Source organism: Macadamia integrifolia, unplaced genomic scaffold (genome assembly GCF_013358625.1).
Source record: "Macadamia integrifolia cultivar HAES 741 unplaced genomic scaffold, SCU_Mint_v3 scaffold1703, whole genome shotgun sequence".
NCBI classification, from domain to species: Eukaryota; Viridiplantae; Streptophyta; class Magnoliopsida; order Proteales; family Proteaceae; genus Macadamia; species Macadamia integrifolia.
In genome coordinates this window covers 26,538-53,056 of record NW_024868318.1, presented here as the reverse complement: position 1 = coordinate 53,056, position 26,519 = coordinate 26,538, and the positions used below count along the sequence as shown (strand labels likewise).

At 38.1% G+C, this 26,519-nt stretch overlaps 1 protein-coding gene across 3 annotated transcripts in view; it reads left to right on the top strand.

Moving 5' to 3' along the window:
- Positions 1-26,519, top strand: part of LOC122064653 (kelch-like protein 36) — a 44,968-nt gene that overhangs the window by 11,368 nt on the left and 7,081 nt on the right. For 2 of the 3 annotated variants that reach the window (XM_042628409.1, XM_042628408.1), the window contains exons 6-8: positions 15,066-15,414; positions 15,508-15,707; positions 20,914-20,990. In XM_042628409.1, the coding sequence (XP_042484343.1) occupies positions 15,066-15,414; positions 15,508-15,707; positions 20,914-20,990 (626 nt within the window). Of the gene's footprint in view, positions 1-15,065; positions 15,415-15,507; positions 15,708-18,109; positions 19,438-20,913; positions 20,991-26,519 lie in introns of those variants that run through there. The other variant, XM_042628410.1, reaches the window with a different exon arrangement.

Genomic DNA, 26,519 nt, shown 5'->3' with positions numbered 1-26,519 from the left:
TGGGATGTTGTGCTATAGTCGAGACTCATCAAGAGACATGGACATGTCACAAGTTGGGAGGTCATGAAGAAAATGCTAAATGAGAAATTCATTCTTCCTAATTTTGCTAAGGTGCTCTTCCACATGATGGCCAATTTTTATCAAGGTAGTAAAGATGTGGATACCTACACAATGGAATTCCACAAGTGTCTTTTTAAAGAAAATTAAGTAAGAACTTGTGAAGAAGAGAATTGAGAGAGAGATAAAGAAATTGGGGGAGGAAGGCTTATGCGATAGGTAAGTTAAGTTTACCACCAGCAACCAATCTTATTTATGATATTACTGATTACAATCATAGAAGGAAAATGAAACTAATTCTAACTTAGTTAACCATTATCCTAAAAATAATAGGAATCAACATCTACTGACAAAGATAACCTTGAAGCAAATACCATCCCATGGTATAAAGATCTAGGACACCTATAGACCTTCAACCGAATCTTACACTCTTAGCATTCCCCCTCAAGCTGGAGTATACATATAGCAAAAGAAAGCTCTAGCTTGGACCAACAATAACTCCAACAAGCACAGATAGAACAATGATCAACTATCATGAAGCTAGTAGGCAACAACAATATCAACTGAAACACATCAACATCAACATCAACATCTTGCTATGTTGAATAGACCAAGAAAAACCATTAGCAACAAACAAAAACACCAAAATCCATTCCCAAAAAAGGCACTCCAACAAAAATGTAGCATCCAATAGCTACATCAAAAGACCTTCCCACAGAAGGCATTGCACTAAAACTGTAGCACTCAATAGTGATGTAGATAAGTCACTTAATGAGCGTATTTTATTAGAAATAAGCCTTGGGTTGGGCTATGTATGTGTTGGACCTTTGATCCCATAGGTTTTTTTTGTAATGGACCACTTTAATGGGCCTAAAATATGGGTAGAAAGTAGGAAAACTGGATTTAATTCATTAGTTTAATTAGAGTCCTATTTTGAGTCTATTTTCTTTGTTATTTCAGTTTCTAGTCAGTTTAGGTTTTCCAATTAGTTAAGGATTGAGTTAGGCCTTTCCTTTTTAGTGTTTGAATCAGTTTTGAGTATTCTATATAAGTTTGTAAGGGGCTACAACATTGAATACGAATTTGATTGAATGAAAAGAAAAAAAAGAAAGCTTTAGGCTAGAGAACTGTGAGATGCAGTGTTGTGAGAGACAACTTGGGTGAGATGCCCTAGGGAAGAGTGAGATGCTCGACTCAACCTATTCCCCAACCCCATTCTTCCATTTATTCTCTTATTTCTGTTTTGTTCATACTATCCGTCCCTGAATCTGATTTTTATTGAATTTACTAAAGATCCTACTTGTGATCGAATCGTACATTAAATAGCTACATCAAAAACCCTATGAGCCTCAAACAGAGGTTTCCCCTGACAAAGGTCTTATAAAATTCATCTGATAAATAGGTAACGTCAGTTTGCCGGGGATCAAACAACATTAGGTTGCTGAATATACCAAACATCATCAGGTCGCTTAATATAACCATCTTCAAAAGATAAAATTGTTGCTGAGGACGCAAACGATTAGATATCAATAAATCAATCTTCAACTAAAATAATCTTGAGCAGACAGTAACTCCATTTATTGATGACTTGAGTTGAGTAGATAAAACTGATAATAATCTTCAATCTCCTCCGCTCGTGTAGCATTACACGTGGACAAATAATTCCAAAATCTCCAACCACCATGTTATGACAGATGAGGATCAAATAAAACAAACGTCCAACCAAGAGCAGCCACAACCAATATCCTCCAATAATAGCAATTAAACTATCACTCCATGCAAGTACCCATCTTAAAAAAAATGTGGCACCCCAAATTGATGCAGTCTAGAGCTCTAAGACCCAAAATTAGGTGTTATGGGCCCACAAATGGCATTAGAATATGTCTATGTGCAATAGCAATGGCAACCCTGTACTTAAATCAAGGTAAATCAAGGTACATAACCCGATTAAGGAAGTAATGGCATTCCAGTAAATAACTAGAATCTCCAAGGAAGTACTTAGTAAGCAACAGGTAATGTAAACTTGTAAAAAATCACATTTTCCAAGAGTTAAATTTGTAGGTACAAGAGAGAGGACATGTCTGTGGAATTAAGAATTGTAGCCTAGGGGTAGATTTGGAAGGGATGATAATAAAGGGTATGAAGTAATTAAAGATAAAAGTATGGGGAAAAAATAGGGGCTGAAAAGGCAAGGATAAAGACCACAAAAAGTGGAGACCTTGGATGGACTTTAAGTGGAAGGGTATTTTGGGGAAAAAAACATAAAAGAAAATTATTCACTTTGTGACAATCAATGAAGAAAAGAGAACACAAATAAAGGAAGATATTGTGAGTATTGTCTCCACAGTCCTCATGCAACCAACCAGTAGAAACCCAGTTGATTTGGGGTTTGAACTTTGAAGTCCAGCCTTCAACCTTCAACTCCAACAGCGTCTGTCCCTTTCTAGAACCAAAGAAGAATAATAGCAGCAAACATTCGAACAAAATACCAGTAGCATCTGATAACAGAAAATCAGCAACTTTTGTCCTCTACCTTAGGTTTGGTAAATCGAATAATAGATTGAACGAGTTAAGACGAAACAATGACAGACGGCAGCAGCAAACAGAACCAAGTCGAAGAATCAGCATAAATCTTCTCGGCCAGCAGAGGACAAACTACAAATTACAAACCTTGCAACAAACTAGATGCAGTTGACTATTTCTCCAAAAATCAACTTCAGAAGAAAATTGACACCATCAATAGACCGCAAAGAAAAGCAATTGGAATCTTTAGCAATCGATTCCAACAGCAGTGAACTCTTCAATGACAACAGCAGTAGCAGTAACGATACCTGATAAGAACCTTTTTTTTTTTTTTAATAACCTAGAAGAAGAAATAAAAAAAAAAAAGTCAGTCTAATTCTTTTTATCTTCTTCCTCCTTATAGCTCTGATACCTTGTAAAGAAAGTTAAACCAGAACTGTGAAGAAGAGAATTGAGAATGGGACAAAGAAATTGGAGGAGGAAGGCTTGTGCGATAGGTAAGTTAAGTCTATCCTAGCAGCCCATCTTATTTATAATATTGCTGATTACAATCATAGAAGGAAAAGGAAACTAACTCTAACTTAGCTAACAACTATCCTAAACACAATAGGAATCTACATCTAACTAACAAAGATAACCTTGAAACAAATACCATCCCATGGTATAAAGATCTATGGACACCTATAGACCTTCAACCGACACATACACTCTAACAGTCTTCAAATGCATACTCTAGGAGACAGATCAACAACGGTAATTGAGATATATAAGTGGGCTGAATACAAAGATCCAATTAGTGCTTGCTAATAGAGATTTTAGATAAGTGTGATGTGCCAAATTGATGTAGATGGATCAAGCCAGCCAAAGAACCAGGCTAGTTCTGTACCTATTCTGGTTCTTCTCTTCAGACCATCGAACCAGCTTGGAAGCCCTGATTTTCTGCTGTATTTTGTCCCATATGGGGACTTCTAGAAGGCCACAGCAAGCCCCCATCGATCCTGACCAGCAGCAACTTCTAGAAGCCCAAGATTCTATTTACATTGACAGCTACAGCTTGGAAGTTTTGTTTCTAATTTTATTGCCTTAGTTTAGTTTCTTTTTTTAGATCCTCTTGTTAGGCAAAGAATAAATTAGTTGATTAGTTTCTATTTTTATGTTTGCTTGATTAACAAGTAGTTTGTTGTTAAGAAAGTCAATTCGTTTCTATTCTTAGGTTAGTTTCCTTATCTTTGTAAGCAATGGAAGGCTATTTAAAGCCCATCGATTTAATGATGAGGACAGACTTGGAAGTTTTTAAAAATTGAGTTAAATTCATGGCTGAGCTAGCTGAAACCTGAGGGGTGAGATCAAGGATTAAAGTATCGGTATTAGTTGCCTTATCGGTCGGCCAAGATTGAGATACATATCGGAGGGTATCGTATCGGAGATACGCTAAAGATATGCACATAAATGGATAGGAAACACCTTTTTATACACTTATGCATAAAAAAATAGTTAAGAAACACTATATATAACATGTATTATGCATAAACACTAAATTGAGAGTATCGCACTAAGAATCCAAGGTTTGTAGTTGTCCCATAAATGTAAAATCCTTGTTCTAAACTTTAATTTCCACTTTAGTTAGAGAGAAAAATGACTAGCAGCAACTTTGGAACAGAAACCCCTAAAATTTTTTTTTCTTGAAAAATGATCCACTTGGCCATTATATGACCGTAGCACGATACATACCGAAAAGTACATTTCACCTCGATTTTATATTTTTCATAGAGTATCGGTACATATTGGTGTGTATCGTATCGTGTGTATTGTAGGATACGTATTGATGCGAAAGAATTTTGAAAAATTCCATATATTGTATCGGTAAGGGCCGATACAGATACGTATTGGCCAATAGGGTACAATTGGTACCGATACTTTAAACCATGGCTGAGATGCCCAAACCTATCGCTTATTCCTCCCCCTTCTCAACCCCCATCGATTCTCATTTTCTAAAAAAGAAAAAAAAGAAAAAAAAAAGAGAGCAACCCAGTGTACGAGGCCTCCCCACTAATTGCAGGTTGGGAGGGGCAAGTGCATGCAGCCTTACCCCTTGCTTCATAGAATAGGCTGTTTCCAAGTTTTGAACCTGTGACCATGTTGGTTAATAGTGCAACTTAACGTGGCGCCATTGGCTTGCCCCAAGTCTATTCTTCTTTTCTATTTTCTTTATTTTCTGTCTCTTTACTTTGTTTGTGAGTGATTGGGAGATCATTGCAAGTTTGGTGAAGACCTGAAGAGCATTCAACAGATCAGACTGAAGTACTGCCCAGAACTATGGATCGAACTCGGCTCTTTCCCCAAGTTTCCTTTTCTAGTTTGAGTACCAGATCTCCCAGATCTGAAACTTGTTTCTGAAGCACTTTTAGGAGGTGATCAAGGGGCCCTAATGGACCACTTAAAAAGAGGGTTTGGCCTTTGGAGGCCTGTGGTGGCTTCAGCAATTTTTCTCCTAAAGTTTCCTAATTGGGAACCTACCTTCAGATCTACCAGACCTGAGATCAGATTCCCGGGCCCATTTTAAGGGTTTGACAAGGGCCACAATAGGAGTACTTGACCCACTTTTTCAGACCAGCTGAGGCCTCCTTCTCCAGCTACAGGTGTTCTCCCCATTAAGTCCTAAAATCATTAATTTCAGGATAAGTTTTCTCTTGCCTGTTGCTGCCAGTACAAGGGCCTGGTTACAGCCATCTTTGGAGGGTTTCTTGAGACCATCATAGCCTTCATTCGACCAGCTTTTGTGGTTCATATGAGCCTTGATTAGTGAAGTACTTGAAGATCTCCCTATTCAGCCATAATTCCAGATCCTGCCTGGGATTAGGTCCTATGATTACAAATGCATATGCCAAGGCAGCCGAAGAAAAATACTACTACTTGAAGGACATTGAAGATTCTTCAGCTTATAGGTCTACACCCAAGACTAAAGGAAGGAAAATTGATCCTTAGAAAGTTGAACAAAAGAGAAGCTAGAGGTCTCTAAGTGTAATGAGTGGTTGAAGAACATTGCGTCACAGTTGTAGCAAGAAAAGTTACTTTGGCATCAAGTGTCTCCACAAGGACTTGTTCTTTATGGTTGAGAAGCTGTTGGCAATTGTGGTTAGGTTAGCAAGGATGACATGGCACATTATCCTCCCGATCTAGATGATGACATAAATTATGGTTTGTTGACAAGGTGAAGCTAACTCAGCTAGTCTTATTTGATGGCAGTCCATACATTTGTTGACATTGGAGCAGAAGCCAACCTCATCTCCATAGATCTAGTTTGAGCATTTAATCTGCCGTGGAAATATCTTTTTATGAAAATATATATGCGAGGTTTTGGGCCTAATGCTACAGAAGAGGCTGATGTAGTTGCACGAGTTGATCTTCAAATTTAGGGCGCCTTACCTGGTGCCTTGCCTAGTTAGCCCCTTAGTGCATTGTGATGTTCTTTTAGGGTGAATATGGCAATGTAAGCTGGTATTCTCTACGATGGTGCACAAAAATTTATCAAGGTGAAACAAGGAGGTTGAACATTCTTGATGTTGCCTCACCCATTGACGGACATGTCTCGATGGCAACAATTCTTTCCAACTTTGAGCTATTTAATCTTCCCACTCATGGAGTTATAGTTTGACTGTTTTCCTCGAGATATGTGCTACCCCAGCATCGAGATTACTATAAGGGATCCTGGGCTCGTGACTTGACTCGAAAGGGTCGAGTCCTTTTAATAGCAGGAACTAATGCAGTTGCAAGGCTAGATCGATATTAATAGCGACCTATTAAGTCTTTTGGGTTATTTGTAATTTGAAGTTTATTTATTAATTTTTATTATAGTTAGCTAATGATAGGAATAAGAGTCCTAGTTAGTTTTAAGTTTATTTTATTTTATTTATTTATTCAAGATATGATTAGGATTAATTTTGTTTAGGTCTGTAAGCTCTCGATTCTTACATTGGTTATGAATAAATTTATTTAAGTTCTTGTGCTGCAAATATGCGGTTGTGTTCTTTCTTTTGTTTGACCTAGATTCTCATGTCTTTTTTCTTCTAAACTCCCTCTGTTCTTCCTACTTATTGTGATTTCTAAGAAAACGACAAGTGTATCGGATCCTCCTGGGAGATTGGTGAGGTGTCACCACCAAGAGACGATAAGTACCAGGGAGCTTGGGAGATTGGTGAGGGTGAGCAAACTTTAGTTCTCATATTGTCTAGGGGGAGATTGTTGGGCTAGTTGATAATTGGTAGGATTTAAAATGTAACCGCAAGCGTACGGATCAGTGTAGCTACGGGTCGAACACAGGGAGAGCAGCCACTTTATTTTTGGCTTCTTTTAATAATGCGAAAGTGAACCGATTAATGGTTGTGATCTAATTCTAACTACCGTCCTCAAGGATTAAAGTATCGGTATCGGTCGCCGTATCGGTCAGTCAAAATTAAGATACGTATCGAAGGGTATCGTATCGTATCGGAGATACACTAAGATACACTAAAGATACACACATAAATAGATAGGAAACATTTTTTTAAACACTTTTGCATAAAGAATTTGTTAAAAAAAGCTATTGATAACATGTATTATGCATAAACACTAAATTGAGGGTATCGTACTAAGAATTCAAGGTCTGTAGTTGTCCCATAAATGTAAAATCCTTGTTCCCAACCTTGATTTCCACTTTAGTTAGAGAGAAATATGGCTGACAACAACTTTGGAACAAAAACCCTTCAAAAAATCATTTTTTTCTGAAAAATTACCCATATTGGCCATTATATGACTGTAGCGCCGATACGTATCGATATATATATATATATCGATACTTACAGATACGTGCTGATATATACCGATACGTACCGATCGATACATACCGATACATACCGATACTCACCGATACGTACCAATACATACCGAAACGTACATTTTACCTCAATTTTATATTTTTCATAGAGTCGTATCGAGGCATGTCGTATCGTATCGATGTGTATTAGTGGTGTATCGGTATGTATTGTAGGATATATATCGATACGAAATGATTTAAAAAATTCAATGTATCGTATCGGTGTGTATCGTATCGGCCGACTAAATTTAAGATACGTATCGGAGGGTATCGTATCGGTATCGGAGATACTTAAAACCATGACCGTCCTAAACATATGTATCTAAAATAACGTCTTAACCATTCGTCATTTAAAAATTTAAATATGCAAGCCACGTAATTAAAATTAAATAAATAAATAACTGAAAATAAACAACCCACGCAATTAAAAAGCAATGAAGGAAAAAAAATGCTGAAATAAAAATAAAGTAAAAGAAAGGGGATAAAGCTAGAGAGAGGCTCACAAGTAGGTTTTTCTACTTAGCCCGAGGGATGTATCATAATATGAGCTTCCCTATTTGATCAGAGAGTCATTCTTACAAGGGTTACTCTACTTGACTTTAGGGAAAGGGAGGCAATTAAAATAAAAAACAATAAAATGATGGTTCTATGGCTAGGAGGGGCAAAACCAACACATACACTAGCCATGAACATTAGGGGAAAGGGAAAGCAATAATGTAATGACTGAAATTAAAATCCTAAATTAAGAAAGAAAGGGTAGTCAGAAGAGGGAATGAGAGGGGGGCGAGAAGACTATTGAAGAAGCTTACCTACCTGAATCAATGCTTGAACTTGAAAGCTTGGGTGGTTTGAGACATTGCCAACGCTAATAACCAAATCTGGAATGAATCAAATCTGAAATTTCTAGGCCTTGAGAAAACAAATCTTGAAAAAAAAAAAAATTGAACTTGAAAAAAAGAGATGCTCTACGGTTCGTGATCTTGTCACCTAGATCTAAGCCTAGAATTATAACTTTAAAAATTACAACTCAATTGCATAAATCATAAGCATAAAAGGCTGAATAAAAATAAAAGAGTGCTTGCATTAATTGAAATAAAAAGCTATTACAAAAGTGATTAAAGCAAAAAATAAAGAACAAAACTAAAGAAAGTGAGAGGGAGAGAGAGAAGAGAACTAAGCATAAACTAGAAAATAAACTAAGGGGAATAATCCTTTTAGGAGGGGGGAGGAAGGGGCTTTTATAGGGCTTTGGTCTTGCCTCCTTCCTTCTACAAGTCTTCTTTAAGAAAAGAAAGAAAATAAAATTAAATTAAATATTGGTAAAAATCCTCATTCTCTGAGATATTGTGTGAGAAAAGAGAGAATCTGTTTCCAAAATTAACAAATTATATTCTTTCCCTGCAATATTAACCAATATCTTGCAATCTTGACTAAATCAGAAATGAATCTTTGCATAGCATCTTCAAGATCTTGTGAGGTGGCAAGGAGAGAGAATAATCTTCAGGATTTTGTAGGAGAGAGGATGTGGTATCAATGAGTGGGTCCCACCTTTGGACAAGTTAGTTCAAGTTTGGACCGGTTCTTGATTCACTTTAAGCACTTTCTCTTGTTGACTTGGAAACTAAAAAAAAGGAAAAAAGAAAAACAGAAGTAGTACTATCCAAAGTGGGGGCAAAATGTATACTTATATCCCTAAAATTTCACACATTATTGTGCTCATCAGTAATCTCTAGCCTCCTTAATATGGTACAACGCGTTTTAAAGCCTTGAGGCTCATGGGCCATAGAGGGCAATATTGTGCCAAGGTTAATGGGGCCGGGATGTTACACTTATTCTTTGTTTTTCTTTCTTTTATTCAATTATTGCTCTCCTTTTCACTGGTGGGCAATACATTGTTCTAGTGACCGTTGTAACCAGCAAGAGAGAGTTTGATCTCTCTTGGTATTTCATCTTTAAACAACAATCTCAGCTTTATCCCAACTTAATGGGGTCCGCTACATGGGTCCAACAATACAAAATAGGAAAAAAGTCCAAACAAAAGAGAAGCAAAGTTGAGAGATGAGGGGAGAAATGTGAGAGTAGAAAGCTGATAGTAATAAGAAAGAGGCACAGCCCAACATGTTAGGAGAATCATAACTACACATGGGGTTGGCTACATGGATCCTTGCCCCCCAATAGGCTCTATCCAAGGTCATACTTGGGACAAGAGTGAGACTATGCGCGTCATTCATCACCACTTTGTTTGTGGTCATTTTAGGCTTGCCCCTAGCTCTTTTATCTCATTCAATCTGAATCAGATCACTCCTTCTTACTGTGACGTCCTCAGGCCTCCTTTAAACATGGCCATACCACCTCAAACGACATTCACCAAGCTTGTAGTTGATCGGTGTAACCCCCAAATCAGCTCTAATATGCTCATCACTTGTTTTATCCTTTTTAGTTTTGCCGCACATCCATCTAAACATTCTCATCTCAGCTACACATAGTTTTCTATATGATACTTCTTAACTGCTCAACACTCTGCCCCATACATCATAGTTGCTCGCACAACAGTCCTATGAAATTTTACCTTAAGCTTTAAAGAGATGCACTTACCACAAATTCACGAAGCTCTCGATACTCCATCTTTCTGTCCGAAAAATCTGGGCTATAGATCACTACCTAGGGGCTAAGTATGTACAAATTGAAGCCATAAGTATCTCCCAGAGTTGAGAACTGAACCCGTCGTTGTGACTGGTTTTGACAGTTGTGCCCAGCCTGGTTTCAACAAACTTCAACTTATTTCTGGTACTTTGTTTGGGACCGTTGATGATTGATTTCAAGAGGGTTGGGGGTTAGAAATTTCATTTTAAAATTTCACGTGGATTGGACTTGATTTGGGTAAGATCTCACTTGTAACCAGTTTGATTTACCTTTGCTTTTGTTCTAATGAAAGGTAGAAGATGACTAGTTTGGATAATTACAAATTAGGATAATAACAACAAACAACAAACTCAGCTTTATCCCAACTTAATGTGGTCCACTACATGGATCTGTACAAAACAAAATAGACGAAGACCCAAAAGAAAGAAGGGGAAGGAAGACGTGGAAAGATGAGAGCAGGAAGATGAGAATAAGAGGAAAGAGGCAATGTTGTCCTTAATTACTTAAAATTCCTCTGTTTCTACTTTTGTTCTATTTTATTCCTTAGACCATTCTAGATACCAGATTGTTCCTTCCCTTTTATACTTATTTATGATTCAGTTATACTTCTAAGTTCTGTTTTATTTCCAAACGAGTCCTAAACTTTTCCTAATATTTATGAAATTACCACAACGCACTCAAACTTCTCATTTGTGGGCCTATAGCAACTCTAATTTGGGGTTTTGGAACCGGAGTTGCATTACAAGATCTTTTTTTGAATGGGGAAGAGAGGTTCCTTCATCTGGTCAGTTTTCTTGTGAGTTTTGAGATCTTAATTGGATGATTTTGAATAAGTTGGTCAAATTTATCAGTACTTGGACCCAGTTTTTGGTAACAGCTTGGAGTTTAGGGAGCAGACTACACCTGTCCTTTCTGTAATTTTACCGATGAAGTATCCCAAAAAATTGTGAATGCTTCAAGGAGTTTAGTGTTTCTGGCTATGCCTTGCCCCATGGTCCACCTTTTGAGTTCGAGTCATTCCTTATCACTTCCCATGGGCATATTGGGCTTAATCTTGTGCTGTGAGGCTTTTGGCTACACATTGTCTCAATGGGTTTCCCATGAGGTGGCATGTCACGAATGTCATGTCTCAAATGCCTATTGGGCTCTACACGTGTTGTAGTCCGGAAGGGCTTGTTGGCTATTCGTTGCCGCTGGATGGGACATGCACACAGTGAGCTCACTCTATACTAGCTGCAGTGTGATTCTGTTGCTTATAGTGTCTGAACTTTTGCAGGATTGTACTTGATTTCCTGGGTATTATTGCGCAGCTGATCTTACTCCAGGAAATATTTTGATAAAAGGAAGTAGAAAACCATAAAAAGAAGAAACAGAAAAAGGGGACACACGTTTAACCAATTTGTTTCTGCCAAATGGTTTCTGTTGGTCACTCCAATTGTTGGATACACCAAAATTCTGAAGATCGGTCACATGTCAGATCTAGTGGCCTATGAAGAAACCCATCCATATGACCCCCTCTATATTATTTCGGATTATATACTTGATTACCTTTTGTTTTAGTTGTTTCTCTCATCTTTTCTGCCAGAGCTGTGAGTGTCCTTTGCCTTCTAGCTAAACCTTTTTAATTGAATTTATTGTCAGTATACAGATATATTATTTCGGATTATATACTTGATTACCTTTTGTTTTGGTTGTTTCTCTCATCTTTTCTGCTGGAGCTGTGAGTGTCCTTTGCCTTCTAGCTGAACCTTTTTAATTGAATAAAGGAGCATTTATTAACATGGAACCATGCCAAAAGCATTTAATTTTATCAGAGCATATCTTTGGGCTTTTCCACTTGTCAAGGCATGGGGGATTTATAGTATTTCTGCTTATTGAAGCCTGCTTGATAAGAGAAACCAAGATCTTAGAGAACCAATTTTGATTTATGCCAGGTAGATCCACGACAGAGGTTTTCTACCTATTGAGGAGGCTCATGGAAAGTTATAAAGCCTACAAGAAAGATCTCCACATAGTCTTTATTGACCTAGAAAAAGCATATGGCAGAGTTTCTACAAATCTGATCTGGCATGCACTAGTAGAAAAAGAGGTGTCGAGTACTATGTGGAGATAATTAAAGACATGTATGAGGGTGTAGTGACTATCGTGAGATCTGTGGGAGGTCAAGGCAAGGAAGTCCCAATTACGATTGGGTTGCATCAAGGATCGGCTTTAAGCCCCTATCTATTTGCGCTTATTATAGATGAGTTATCCAGGAGCATTCTGGATGAGGTCCCTTGATGTATGCTCTTCGCCAATGACATCGTTTTAGTGATGAGACTAGAGCAGGGATCAACACTAAGTTGGAGTTATGGAGATCTACCTTGGAAACAAAAGGTTTTAAGATTAGTAGATCGAAGATGGAGTATATGAGGTGTAATTTCAGCCGCTCTACGATGGATAATGAAATGATGAAAATCAAGGAGACGGAGATTTCACAAAGTGACTATTTTAGATTTCTGAGTCAATAATAAGTAAAGATGGTGAAATAGAGATGATATTTCCCAAAGAATTAAAGTGGGATGGATGAAGTGGAGAGGTGATCTGGAGTTCTATGTGACTGGCGTATCCCTTTAAAGCTTGAGGGAAAATTCTATAGGGCTATTATTTGCCCAGCCATGATATATGGGATGGAATGTTGGGCAGTTAAGAAAAAGCTAAGTGTAGCTGAGATGAGGATGTTAAGATGGATATACGGCAAAACTATGAAGGATAAAGTAAGGAATGAGTATATTAGAGCTGATTTGGGAGTTGTCCGATCAACGACAAGCTTCGTGAATTTCGTCTGAGGTGGTATGGCCATGTCTAGAGGAGGCCTGAGGATGCCTTAGTAAGGAGGAGTGATCTTATACAGTTGGAAGGAGTTAAAAGAGCTTGGGGCAGGCCTAAAAGGACTATAGGCGAAGTGGTGAAAAATGACATGCCTAGTATAGGCCTTGTCCCAAGTATGACTTTAGATAGAGCCTATTGGTGCTCTAGGATAAACATTGCCAACCCCACTTAGTTGACATCTTCTGACTCGTTGGGCTGTTTCTCTTTTCTCTCTTTCTCTCTCTCTCTCTCTCTCTATATATATATATATATATGTATATATATTTGGATCCATGTAGCCGATCCCATTAAGTTGGGATAAGGCTGAGTTTATTGTTGTTGTTGTAAATTTGATCCTTTAATATTTTTTAATGTTTTTTTGTAGATACGGATTGTAAAATGGTTGGACTGTCCTTATTTGATGGTTTAGCTGTGGAGTGTCGGGTGGTTTGTTGATTGACCAATGGGTTTGCATTGAAAAACGATTAGGGATTTCATAAACATTTAACCATATGGGTCAGGACAGGGCTTAGACCACTAGTTTTATTTTTTGGGGCTGACTAGATACCGATAGTGCTTTGGATGGTTGTCGACCAGCCTACTATACACAGGCAGAGGGCATCTTATGGCATTTACCTGGAAGCCATCAGACCAAACTGGTGGGATAAGGTTCCATATACAAGGGTGGGTTTGTTGCTACCATACCTTGATGCTGTCTATGTTCTTCAACAATTTTTGACAAGTCATACTTTTTTGGGTTAAATCTGATTTTTATATTTATGGTAACATGCTGTATTTAATTCATATATGTAGTTTTAGTTGACTTGCTAAAAGTTTTTACTTCTAGTGATACATATTATATTATGTACATCTAGTTTGATGGTTCAACTGTCATGGTTGGCAGTTCAACTGTCAGGGTTTGATAGATTATCAAGTCGAATTGACCCATCCATATTTGTTGCCAGATGATCTGTTCAAGTGTTTTAACTGCCCAGGGTGGATCACAGAACACTGTTATAATGTAGGTCTGATAGATTATCAACAAGTCAAATTGACCCATCCATTTTAGTGGCCAGGTGATTAGTTTCAGTGTTTCAACTGCCCAGGGTGGTTCACAGAACACTGGTATAAAGTTAGTTACATATTCATGGTATCTTTAAATTGGCTGCATCTGAAATTTGGTGACTCACATCAACCATATGGTCTGACATGTATAGGAATCTTTCCCTTGTTTTCTTCAATTTCATTTCTACAATTTTTTCCCAGAGGAACTCACTTGCTTAATTTTGAAACCATTATTTTAACATATCCAGAAATATGATCCATGTAGCCAACCTGTTTAGTTGGGATGAGGCTGAGTCAAGTCGAGTATTTTAACACGTGTGAAAATCCTACTATGCCCAAATTGGACACTATTAATAGAGGATGAAATCAAAAGAGATGACCATAAAGTTTGGGTGCAACCATGGCCACTGCTGGTATAGCTGACAGTGATGGAATGGATTCTTATAGTTTTTTTGCTAGAATCCCACCCAAATTTTTTATTTTTTTCATTATCATTTCCCACTATATTGAAATTGATTTGTTTCTTTCCCTAAGATCTTATACTGAACTCAACTTAGATTTTTCCGGGTACAAGAATTTTATTCCGAAGCCTTTCCCAAACCCTATTTATAACCTATAATAAATCTCAATTTGAAGATCCAAGATCCAACAATGATCACTAGTTGGGGTGCAACTCGAGTGGCCCAGGGTTGTGAAATTAATGATTTTTACCTATAATGAGGCTGACCCTGGGTACCCAGCCTAATTTGGTTCAAAGTTGAGCCTGAACTCTGCTGGAGTTGCATACCTAATAATTAGTACTCCCATGAAATGAAACCTTTTATTTTTTCCATAGTGATCAAGGGTCGCCTATGCGATAAGGCGGCTCAGCCTGGCCTGGTGCCTTGGTCGCCTAGGCGACAAGGCATCACCTTGTTGGTGTCGCCTTGATTTTTGACCATCCTCCATTGGTTTGGTCACCTTCCTGCATTGATAACTATGGTTTTTTCTACCATCTCCTTCCATTATTACAGCCCTAAATCTTCAACAACTTGCGCTTTCCTACATCACTTATGAATGAACCTGTTCATCTCAGGTTGAGTCTGAGATGCATATTCAACAATTGAATGACCGTGTTAAGAAGCTGGAATTGAAGTTCGGTCCTTCGAATGGAAGCTTTGACGAACGTTCAGAAGGTTCATCTGATAGTCAACCAATTACTGAGCCAGTTGAAGTATGTTCCAATGCTGATGAGTCAATACTAGTAGTGGGAGGATATAATGGAGTGTCTTGGTTAGCAGAATTGGATTCCTATTCGCCATCCCGGGATGTAATGAGGTCTCTTAAGCCGATGAACTCAGTCCGTTCATATGCCTCAGCAGCAACACTCAATGGCCACCTTTATATTTTTGGTGGTGGGAATGGTTCTTCTTGGTATGACACCGGTAAGAATTATTGCTCTTTTCTTGGTTCTTTTCACTCTTGTATAACTTTGTTTATCCTTGAGACATTAACAGTACTATCCTACTTGTGTGAAGTTGAACGGTACGACCCGATGAGTAATGAATGGACTTCCTGTCCTCCATTGATCGAGAGGAAAGGAAGTCTAGCTGGTGCTACTTTGGACAACAAAATATTTGCAATTGGTGGGGGGAACGGAGATGAATGTTTCTGGGAAGTGGAAATGTTTGACCCTGCACTAGGACGATGGGTCCCTACTCGATCAATGCTACAGAAGGTACCTTTTTCTGGTTATTTGAGCTATGTATCCAAGATTACATTACCTGAATATTTCTTTCATTTTTTAAGTTTATAATAATGGATGGCAAAATGGCCTAAATATATCTTGACAAAGTGTTTTTTCTTCCTACTTTTTGCTTTTAGACATACTAGCACACATGATGGTGTTGAAATAATAGTATGAAAGAGTTGAAGGGATGGGTTTACAGTTGTCTTATTGACCATGACCTAAATTATTAAACCTAATGCCAAGTGCTGCAGTGATAGAAATGTTCTGGACTGAATTCTTTCTTCCTAGACATGCTTCCTTAGTTGTGAATTGTACCAGCAAGAGAATAAAATTGGTTTTATTATTAGTTTTGTAACAGTTTTCATAATTTTTAATGTGGTTTTAATGCTAATCTTGCTCTATGTTATTGCTATGACCTTGGATACACCATTAATGCCCTAAGGTTGGTTGTCTAGAGAGTGTGGCCCAAGGATTAAAGTATCAGTATCGGTATCGGTCGTCGTATCGGTGGGCTAAATTTAAGATACGTCTCAGAGGGTATCGTATTGTATCGGAGATACACGAAGTTATGCTAAAGATCAAGGATGAAAGTATCGATCGCCGTATCGGTCGGCTAAATTTAAGATACGTATTGGTATCAGAGATGCTTTAAACCATGAGTGTGGGGGAGCATAGTAAGGTGTCTTGGTATCCAGGTGGTTTGCCTGGGCCTGGGAGATTGTCGCCTTAGTGCATTGCATGCCGCCTTTTGGTTTGGTACTTATTTATGTCAATATCATTTAAGTAAATGTTTACTTAAGATATTATTCATAAATGAGCAAATACCCCCAATTTGAATCCAATAAAATAGTTTAGAAATCAAATTCTAAAATGATAAAAAGTTAACCTCCCAGTCTAAGAAAACTGAATTTTTGGTTATACGGGTGATTTTCAACTTTTAAATGCTAGGGTTTTTTTTATCAATTCTGAAAATTTTATAAATATTATCATGGTAAAACATTATTCAAAATCAAAAGTCCTGTAAAATAATCTTTTGTTTTGATAGCTATGAAATTATTTCCATTTAGATGATTTTAACAACATTCATGCATTTTAAAATAAGTTTGACCGGAACATAACTTTGTCATTAAAAGTCAAATTTTAGTAAATCTTAGACTTGTTAGAAAACTGGTTTTGTGCTCTAAATAGTACAAAGTGTCTCATGTAAAAATAAAATCATTTGACTGGTCATATTTATTATAGAACAAAAACATTTCTCTAAGTGTTGATTTTTGATGACTTGATATGACTTAATGTTGATTTTTTATGATTTGATGTGGCTTAATGTTGATTTTTTATGATTTGATGTGGCTTAATGTTGATTTTTTATGACTTTATATGGATTAATGTTGATTTTTGACAATACAAGGTATATGTAGTATACTACATAATGTTAGAAAAGAGGGAAAATAACATTTGGTCGCCTTTTTTGCCTTAATTTGAGACTTGTTGCCTAAGCTCTTAGGCAGCCCTCCAATGCCTTGGTATGCCTTGACGCCATGAGTCAAGTGAAATGGAAGAAATGACACATTGCCCTGCGCTGAAGCTGATATATGTCTGCTAAGAAAGTGCAACAAGTGGCTCTGATGTAAAGCTCCAACAGTACCAGCGTAGGGGGGAAGAAAGGCCAGCACAACTAAGCCCCTAATTAGTCCCATTGGTTTAAGTTATAACCAGAGCCCAGCCAAGCCCCTGTTCTGTCCATCGGTTTAAGTTGTGTTCAGGCCCATATCCTGGTTATAACTTGAGCTCATAATAAGCCCATAATCTGTCCCATACTGTGGCCATCAGTCTACTACATTGGTGGAGACTGTTGACAGCTTTTGTGGGCCCCATGTTGCTGCCTTGCTTGGAGGATATCTACTAAGTGGTCAATAGTATTATAGTTTTGATCTTTGTAATAGTTTTAGTTGCCAAGTCATTAGCAAAATAGGGGTTTTAATTTTGATGCTATTTCTCTTTCCTTTTTGGTTATAGCAACTAGATCTTCTAGGAAGTTACTATTTTGTTAAATTGTAAATACTTAGTAGCTAAGCCTTACCATTCTTACACTACAAGCTTTCAATTTTATAAATACAAGAGTTGGGAGGCCATCCCACAATTTTGGCTGATGGTATTTCTTGTTCTCTACGGATGCATGCTACTGTGGTGAACAGCCAGCAATCCTAAATGGTGAATTCTAGGTTGGGTAGTGCTGAAGCTCCCATAGTCTTTGGTGGTGAAGCTAAGCCATACCTCCCCTACCCTACCCTACCCTACCCTTCTTTCTTCTTCTTTATTCCTTTATTTTCCCTGGGCATGTCCCTGCTGTCGTGGGAGATTTTCACTGACATTACGTCTGCTGTTTGAAGACTGAAGATGGGCATCGCCCTCCCATACTACTGCTAAGAGAAGTTTTCTGTATTGGTTCAACTTTTGCTGTCGGATCTACTCAGGTACATCAGACTACGTTTCTGGTTATCCTTCTGTTTTGTTTTTCCAATTGATGCTGCTATAACGGTACCCTCAACCCTCTGTTTAGGCTCAACTTTGGTGAGTATATTCCTTACTACATACCTTCTATCGATCTGAGTTTGGAGTTTGCTGAGGTTGCTGATTGGAAGTTGTTCACGTTTCTCTTACTGACTATTTTGTTCATCTTAGTTTCTTTTTCTGTCCACCCTTGTTACTCCCCATCTAACCGTTAGATTCACTTTATATTTTAGACACTCCTACAGAAGGATTTGACCAGCATTTGACTAGATTTTAAGCCCCGTTGGCTGGATGTTTATTGGGTTATTGACTGTTCTCTATTCTACCCTATTGTTTCCTAATCCTAGGATACTGTGATTCTGTCCTGTGGTTACTGTTCTTTAAATCTTACTTGATTTATCTAGAACTCATCAGGGACCCCTTTTTTAAAGGTTTACTCTCACAAAAGCCTGACCGTTTTGATTAGATTCTTAGATACTTCAACCTCTCTTTCGGAAGAATGAGCCTGTGGGAAAGACACTATTCCTGAGACTCACTTTCTGAAACAACTGGATCACAAAAACAGTGCAGTAAAGTGGTAAAAGGTGAAATTTTCAGTCTCCCATTCTCTGGAGAACCAAAGACATCCTAAATGATTTCAAGTTTGATGTGGATCGTCATCCACTCTCTTTTTGTTCTTTTCAATTGGTGTTTCTAATGAATCAGATTCAATTGCTTTTCTGATACTAAGCTTACCTGCCTGATTGATTTGATTTGTACCTGAACTGAGCCATAAATGTAAATCAGCATTTTGTCACTCGAGATCGCTTATTATTTAGTACTTGAAACTTTCCAGTATTGCCCAACATATTGTTGTTTAGTATTTACAAGTGTGGAAAATTCAAATGTAAGGCAAGGCGTCTCTTTTAATATTTTTTTTCCCCAGTCATTATTGATTTTTGGACCTTATTATCTTTTATGCTTTTGACCAATAGTTTAGTGGATAAAATCACAGTTGCTTCCAATTCCATAGATCTTATTTATATCCTTGACTGAATACTTTGTTTTGAGTCTTATTAGGTTTTGGCTGGAATTGTCATTATGGAGAACCAACAATATCATTCTGTTTTCCTTATGCATTTCAAGTCTTGTAGAGTTTTTGGAGTATGCCTTGTTGTTTTATACGTGTTCAAATCAAGAGAAATGTGGATGTGCCTGTCGGATTTGAAAATATTCAAATATTGATGTTTCATCCTAGTAGTTGTCTAGATTTGTGGTTCTCTCTCTTTTTTTTTTTGTTTGGGGGGGTGGGGGCTGGTGGGGTGGGGAAGGGGAGTCAAATCCAAAGACATATTGATGTTTTGTTGTCCTTGACTAGGGAAGAAGTGGGTTCTCTGTTAGCTAAGCCCAAAAATGATCTAGAACCATGGGAAGGTAAACTTCTTGATGATGATGTAATTGGGGACTGCATTTGGTGGTCACAGAGTTGGACTCCATTTTTATTATCTTTTGGCTCCGCTTTCGTATTTTTGTTTCTTTGTTAATGTCTAGGTGTGGTTTCTTATTCTGACTGGGCATCCTGTGACGTTGGATATTTTATCACCTACAGCTACCTAATTGTGGTCTGCCTCTGGAGGCATGCTTTCTCCACAGGGAAAATTGAGATGCAGAAGTGCAGAACAGCCTACAAACATAAAATAAACCGTACAGTTTACCCTGGGTTACATTTCCTGCACAATACCGTCATTATTACAAATGTGTCCAAACAATATCTTGACCCTATCTTAAACATGAGCTTGAGGAGACAAAAGAACATGTATCTTAAAATATGCTATTGCTAATTGAGTCACAAACCCTTTTTTGCAAGTTTTGGCTTGAAGTTTTCCTTATCTTTACTGTGTTTATGGAAGCATAAGAACCCTGTTAACTTTGAAATTTCTTGCATCCAGAGCATGCTCTGCAATGTGCTGTTGGAAGAATGTCCTGATAGACACACCGTATGTTGTATAGATGCTGTTTCTGAGCACTAATTAGCTGTCTCTGGTCTTCTCTAAATAGTTTCCTTTAATTTAATTGTGAAAAAAAATGCATTGCTTAGCCTGTACTCAACCACACCACTGCTATATATGATTGCTTTCTTTTATGTCCTTGTGATATAAAAGCACATAATTTAGAACAATGAAATGAGAATTGTGCGCGACTAGCATACTTAGATTCTGATTTTTAAACATCCAAAAGAATGGTGCAAAGTTCTTTTATCTCTGATGTATCTAATGATTAGAGTCATTGGCTTCTTTAGGTTACCTGGAGAACACTTTCACGTTGTAGATATTGCTACCATCAAAATTCATCCATACATGTAGTTGTGCCTTTCTAGTTTCTGCTAGTGGTCTCTTACTTTATGTGTGGGCATGATAATCCTGCCACTCAACTCAACTAAGCTATGTGAACCATTTGGGTCATCTGTATGAGTATAGGTGGGTTTAAAATTATATGCAATTGCTAAGATTTTATTACTGGATTATTACCCTTCTGCGGTTTCTGAGTTATAATTATCTTTTCTAGAATCTGTAGTATGCTTTATTATTTCAGTGAATGCTTAGCCCTGTCAACTTTTGGGAGGCTCTTTAGTAGAAATTTTGTTCTGACGGAAAATTGATTTGTGTTGGGTCTACTGTGTTATTTCCCCCTTTTATCATTGCAGCGATTTGCTCCTGCTGCCGCAGAGCTTAATGGTGTGATTTATGCAGTTGGTGGATATGATGGTAGAGATTACTTGAAGTAAGATATACACGGCTTTCATTTCTCCTGGTTTTGTTTAAAATTTTTATGAAGTCTGCATTCCTCCCTCAATGTTAGTTAGACTCATTATTATCAACAAACTTGCACTGTGTCTCTATGGTTGGTGCAAACAAATAAATTCCAAGTAATGATCTGCCCATGTGTTTGTGGGTGTTGGTTGCGTTGGAAGGCTGTTCTTTTCAAGAAATTTGAGCCTAATTCAAAAGTAGGTGATGTTGCATAGGGGGTAAAAAAAAAAAAGAAAAAAGAAAAGAAAATGAAAACACTAATAAAGGAAGTTGACTGATTAAGATCTAAGGCATGAGTTTTATAAACCGTACTCACCATCTAACATTGGTTGATCCTTTTGTCAGCTGATTCTTGGAACATCTGTATGTAGTTTTCAAACATAATTATCTTACGGATAGAAACTTCATTTATCCATGCTGAGTTTGAAGCATTGCATGAAAAATTTGACAGAGTTTTTGATATCTACTTTCATGTCCATCATAGGACAAGGGGACAAGGTTTAAGATCTCAATATCGACCTGGGTTGTGGGCCAAAATACCGAGATCTGGTATTTTTTGCTGATCATTTCGGTGGTTGGTCTCAATGATCATATGGGCTTTTTAGCCCCTGAAACTTGTCATAATCCTATTTTAAGCCCTTTAAACACAGTGAAAACCTCAGTTTTTTAAAAATAAAAATGGTACTAACTTCGGACCCTAGGTAAGTAGTCTTTGGACCCTTCACCTTAGGCTATTCCCCAATAAAAACAAACAACTATTGACCATGTTTCTATGGAAAAATGGTTTTGAGAAATAACTTTTATCTAAAAGGGAAATTTACAGCGCCACCCCCTAAAGAATGCCACTATTAGAGAGAGACCCCTGCATAATACCAAATTACACTCACACCCCCTGCCGTCAGTCACTGTTAGAGAATATACCTCAAGTGCTGACTTCAGCTGGTTTATTTTTTGTTAAATACCAAAATAACCTCATAGAATATATAAGTTACCTAATATACCCCCAACACATACCCTCATATCCTCCATCATTGTCATCCCCAAACCATGAAGAGCAGAGCAACGGCGATTGATCAGTCATTCTCCCTGTCTGAATGAATGTGAATATCACTATATAGTATGAAATAAAGATTACTTGCAAGTTTTAATCAAAACTGAAAAATCAAAAAGAGTCCATAGCTGAAGTAGCCAAAACAAGAGGCTTGGATTGGGGACTCGTCCCACTGGGGATGGAGTTTTGGATTGACCACTGGATTTTGGTGTTAGAGAGTTGGATTAGGTTTTGGCGTTTTTGTGGAAAATTCCAGAATGATTGTCATCCTCACCGGTTCATGCCGGCCTCAACAGCTCAATCACGTTTCCTACAAGAGAATTGATTCACTTGATCCCATTAATTTCAGTCTTGGGTTTCTTCAAACTTGAACCAACTATTGATTTCTAAAATCATGGAATGGCGGACAAAGGGAGCTGCAGGTTTTGTATCCCACTTGATTCTCAGGTCTGGGAAGATTTTGGGGGTTGATAATTAAAGGTTAGGGTCGCCTAAGATAAGTTACCTTATAAATCAGCTCTGAGAAGAAAAGTGAGTCGGATTAGGGAGATCCAGGCAACATCTGCTGGGCTTGTCATCATCGCCAGAACAGGGCAAACTTGATGGGTAAATGTATGCATCGTTTTTGAAGCTCTTGAAGGTGGACTGTTCTGAATGCAACAAGAAGATCATCGTTGTGGAGGGCGGCCTCCCTCCACTCCTGAAGCTCTTGAAGGAAGACACCCCTCCCGACGCCCATATTGCCGCTGCTACTATCTTGCTTAAACCCAAATGGAGTGGAGAACAGCGGCGATGTGCGCAAGGGATGGAGAAGGGAAGAAGGGTTTTGCTCGGTGAAGATGAGGGGTATTAAGGGGTTACTGTAAAATAGGCTGAGGTTATGTGTTTTAGTAGAAAGGGTAAAATCAACATTTTAAAGCCTCACTTAACAGAGACTGACGGCAGGGGGTGTGAGCGTAATTTGGTATTATGCAGGGGGTGTCTTTATAATAGTGGCATTCTCTAAGGGGTCACATTGTAAATTTCCCTATCTAAAATTGTTCTTGAAAATAAAAGGATGTTTAAAGGTTGATGAAGTGAGAATCTCCTATCTGGCTATCTCCAAGTTTTGAAGTTGTTAATCTACACTGTAGAGGAGAGATTTGGCAAGAAAAACCACCAAAAGCTCACTTTTTTCTTCATAGTAGGGTGAGATCATGGTTTAAAATATCTCCGATACCGATACGTATCTTAAATTTAACCGACCGATACAATACACACCGATACGATATATGAAATTTTTAAAATCCTTTCGTATCGATATATATCCTACGATACATACCAATATGCATCAATACACCACTGATACACATCAATACGATACGATATGCACCGATACAACTTTATGGAAAATATAAAATCGAGGTGAAATGTTCGTTTCAGTATGTATCGGTGAGTATCGGTATGTATCGATCGGTACATATCGGTGAGTATTGGTGAGTATCAGTATGTACCGATACAGTGCGCTACGGTCATATAATGGCCAAGATGGGTAATTTTTCAGAAAAAAACACGATTTTTTGAGGGGTTTTTGTTCCAAAGTTGCTACCAGTCATATTTCTCTCTAGCTAAAGTGGAAATCATGGTTGGGAACAAGGATTTTACATTTATGGGACAACTACAAACCTTGAATTCTAAGTGCAATACCCTCAATTTAGTGTTTATGCATAATACATGTTATTAATAGTTTTTTTTAACAAATTCTTTATGCAAAAGTGTTTAAAAAAATGTTTCCTATCCATTTATGTGTGTATCTTTAGCGTATCTCTGATACGATACGATATCCTCTGATACGTAGCTTAATTTTGGCCGACCGATACGGCGACCGATACCAATACTTTAATCCCCATGAGATGTTGAGTTAGGTCGAAATTAGGTATATACCCCATGTGACTTGGTCTTGTGTCAAGTCGATCGAGACCGAGATATTCACCAAGATCTTGAGATCTTGACCATTATATATCGCATGCACTCATCTCGCCAAGCCAAAAAAACGAGTTAATAGCGAGATCTCGCTGAGATCTTGAACCATGCAAGGGGAAATATCATTATTTACTCTTTGCTAATTCTTTTCATGGTTAAAAACAAATGTGGTTCTATGGATAGAAAAACCCTTCAATCCCAATTACAGTCCAAGTTTAAAAAAAAAAGAGCTTGAATTTTTGTTTATATTTGTATATTTTTGGAAACAGAATGCTAGATCAGGCATCATCAGATGAAAGAAGTATGATAATGTCATCTAAATGGGAAAAAAACCTCCTCCTTTGTCTACCTTACTCAGCAAGTGCTAGCAAATTTTCTGTAGAATCTGGGTAACATAGTTTCTGAGGGAAAAAAAGAAGATTTAAGTTTAGTAAGTTGACCGTTTCTAGAACATTTTAAAGAAGAATATAGTTGGAATACCTTGTGGAAGAGATTTCTAACAGATTTATTTCTGTAAAATCTCATCAAGGAAGCAATTTGCATGCCAGCTTTCTGTTAATATCATAACTATGGTTGTTCTGGTGACACCACTTTGGCAACCAAGCAGCCCAGACACTGAGGCAGCCAGTTACTTTATGTGTCTAGGTGCCCAGAACACCAAAACACTTGGAAAGCCCAGAAAAGGGGAAAACAGTGGGGGGGGGGGGAAGAAGAAAAATAGGTATGATGTTGCAGTAGCACTGGTAATGATTAATGGCTGCTGCTACTGGGGAGGGGTAGAAAAATAGAGAACCATAGCATTCGTGCTCCCATTCGTCACTGTCAGTACAAAGCTGACTGAAGGGTGGAGCTCCCTTTTGCCTCCCTCTTTTCCGCAACTAATATGTGGAGTGCCTTAGAGAAGGGAAAAACCAGAGTAGCAGTGGGGGGGGGGGGGAGGGAGTCACACTGAACACAAATTCAACTAATTCTCTTTTTGGTGAAATTCAACTAATTCTCATTCGAATAAATTCACTTTGTCCTCAGCATTGGGTATATTCAAGTATTTAAGGAGAAAATAACAAGACTCCTACTTAGACTCTAAAACTAAAACGTGTAAGCAACCCTACTTCTCTATCTCCTACTATCCTACCCAAAGCAAACATGAGAAAGTAAAAGACATAATATTAAACTAATCTACTTCCAACGCTTGTTGGACTGGTTCATCCTGGCTCTTGGCTTCCGCAGCCGGTCATGATGGTCCAACCAGGTAAGTGTAGCCTTATCTACATCAACTCTTCTCTGAAAAGAACTCGACTCCGTCGAGTTTGGATGAGGTTTAAGAATTCCATTAGAGTATATGCGCTTGAGAAGAAAAGTACCTGTTGTCCTCTTAAGTTTGAGAGGGGGAAGATCCTTTGCTGGAAGAAACTTCATCTCAAGGCCACCATGCTGAAAGGAGTATATATTCTCATATCCACAGTGCTTGGCTTTCTTGTCGAACAATCATGGGTGCCCCAGAAAAATGTGATAGACTTTTAAAGGGAGAACATCACATTGCACCTGATCAATCAGTCCACCAATGGAATATGATGTGGTGGCGGTGGTGGTAGTGGTAGTGACTGATCCTGCAGAGTGTTGTTGGAAGGATCCCCAGATTGAATGAGACTCTTTCCTTTATATGCTGCCACCAATCGATCAATAAAAACTTGCATGGATTCCATCATTGTCTTAAGGGAAGTGACAACGGTAGTGAGAGCATCAATTTTGCATCAGTTTCTCCCTTATGGGAGTTCAGCTGTTGAATAACTTCACTATTGGCTACCATGGTGGAGATAAGCAAGATTACACTCAAATATGATGGCAAAATAGTAAATAAAGGAGGTGTAAGGAACAATGGCAGAATGGTAAATAACTTGTTCTCTTTTTTTTTTTTTTTTTTTTTTTAAGAGGCCAAATAGTAAATATTTAAAGTTCACTTTACACCACAAAGGATATCACGTGTGGGTGTAGGGGTATACTTGGAAGTGAAGTGTAAAAAGAAGGATAACTAGGGATAAGGGGAGATTAGAGGGGTAATACAGGAAGTGTAAAAGAATTTAAAGAAAAAGAAGAAACAAAAGGAGATCGTGGGTTGGGGGTTACCGACAGAGGGGTCCTCCTTCTTGGAGACGGAACCAGCAGAGGGAGGTTTTGTAGGCACTAGTGAGGGGGACCGACGCGAGGAAGGATGAACCCCAGGAGCCGGCGGTGTCGAAGGACATCTTCACTGCCTGGAGGCGACTCGTGGCGATGGAAGAACTGGCTTTTGGAAGATCGATTCGCCGCAGGATGAAACAGGTATGTGAGTTTTTGTTTTGTTCTCTCTCTCTCTCTCTATATATATATTTTGGCTGGAAAAACCCTAGAAAGGCGTTCGATCGAAGGAAGTTGGGAGAAAGAGGGTGGTGGTGAGACAGGGAGGGTTGATTCTTCTCTAGACAGAATCGATTCTCTTTTTTTTTTTTT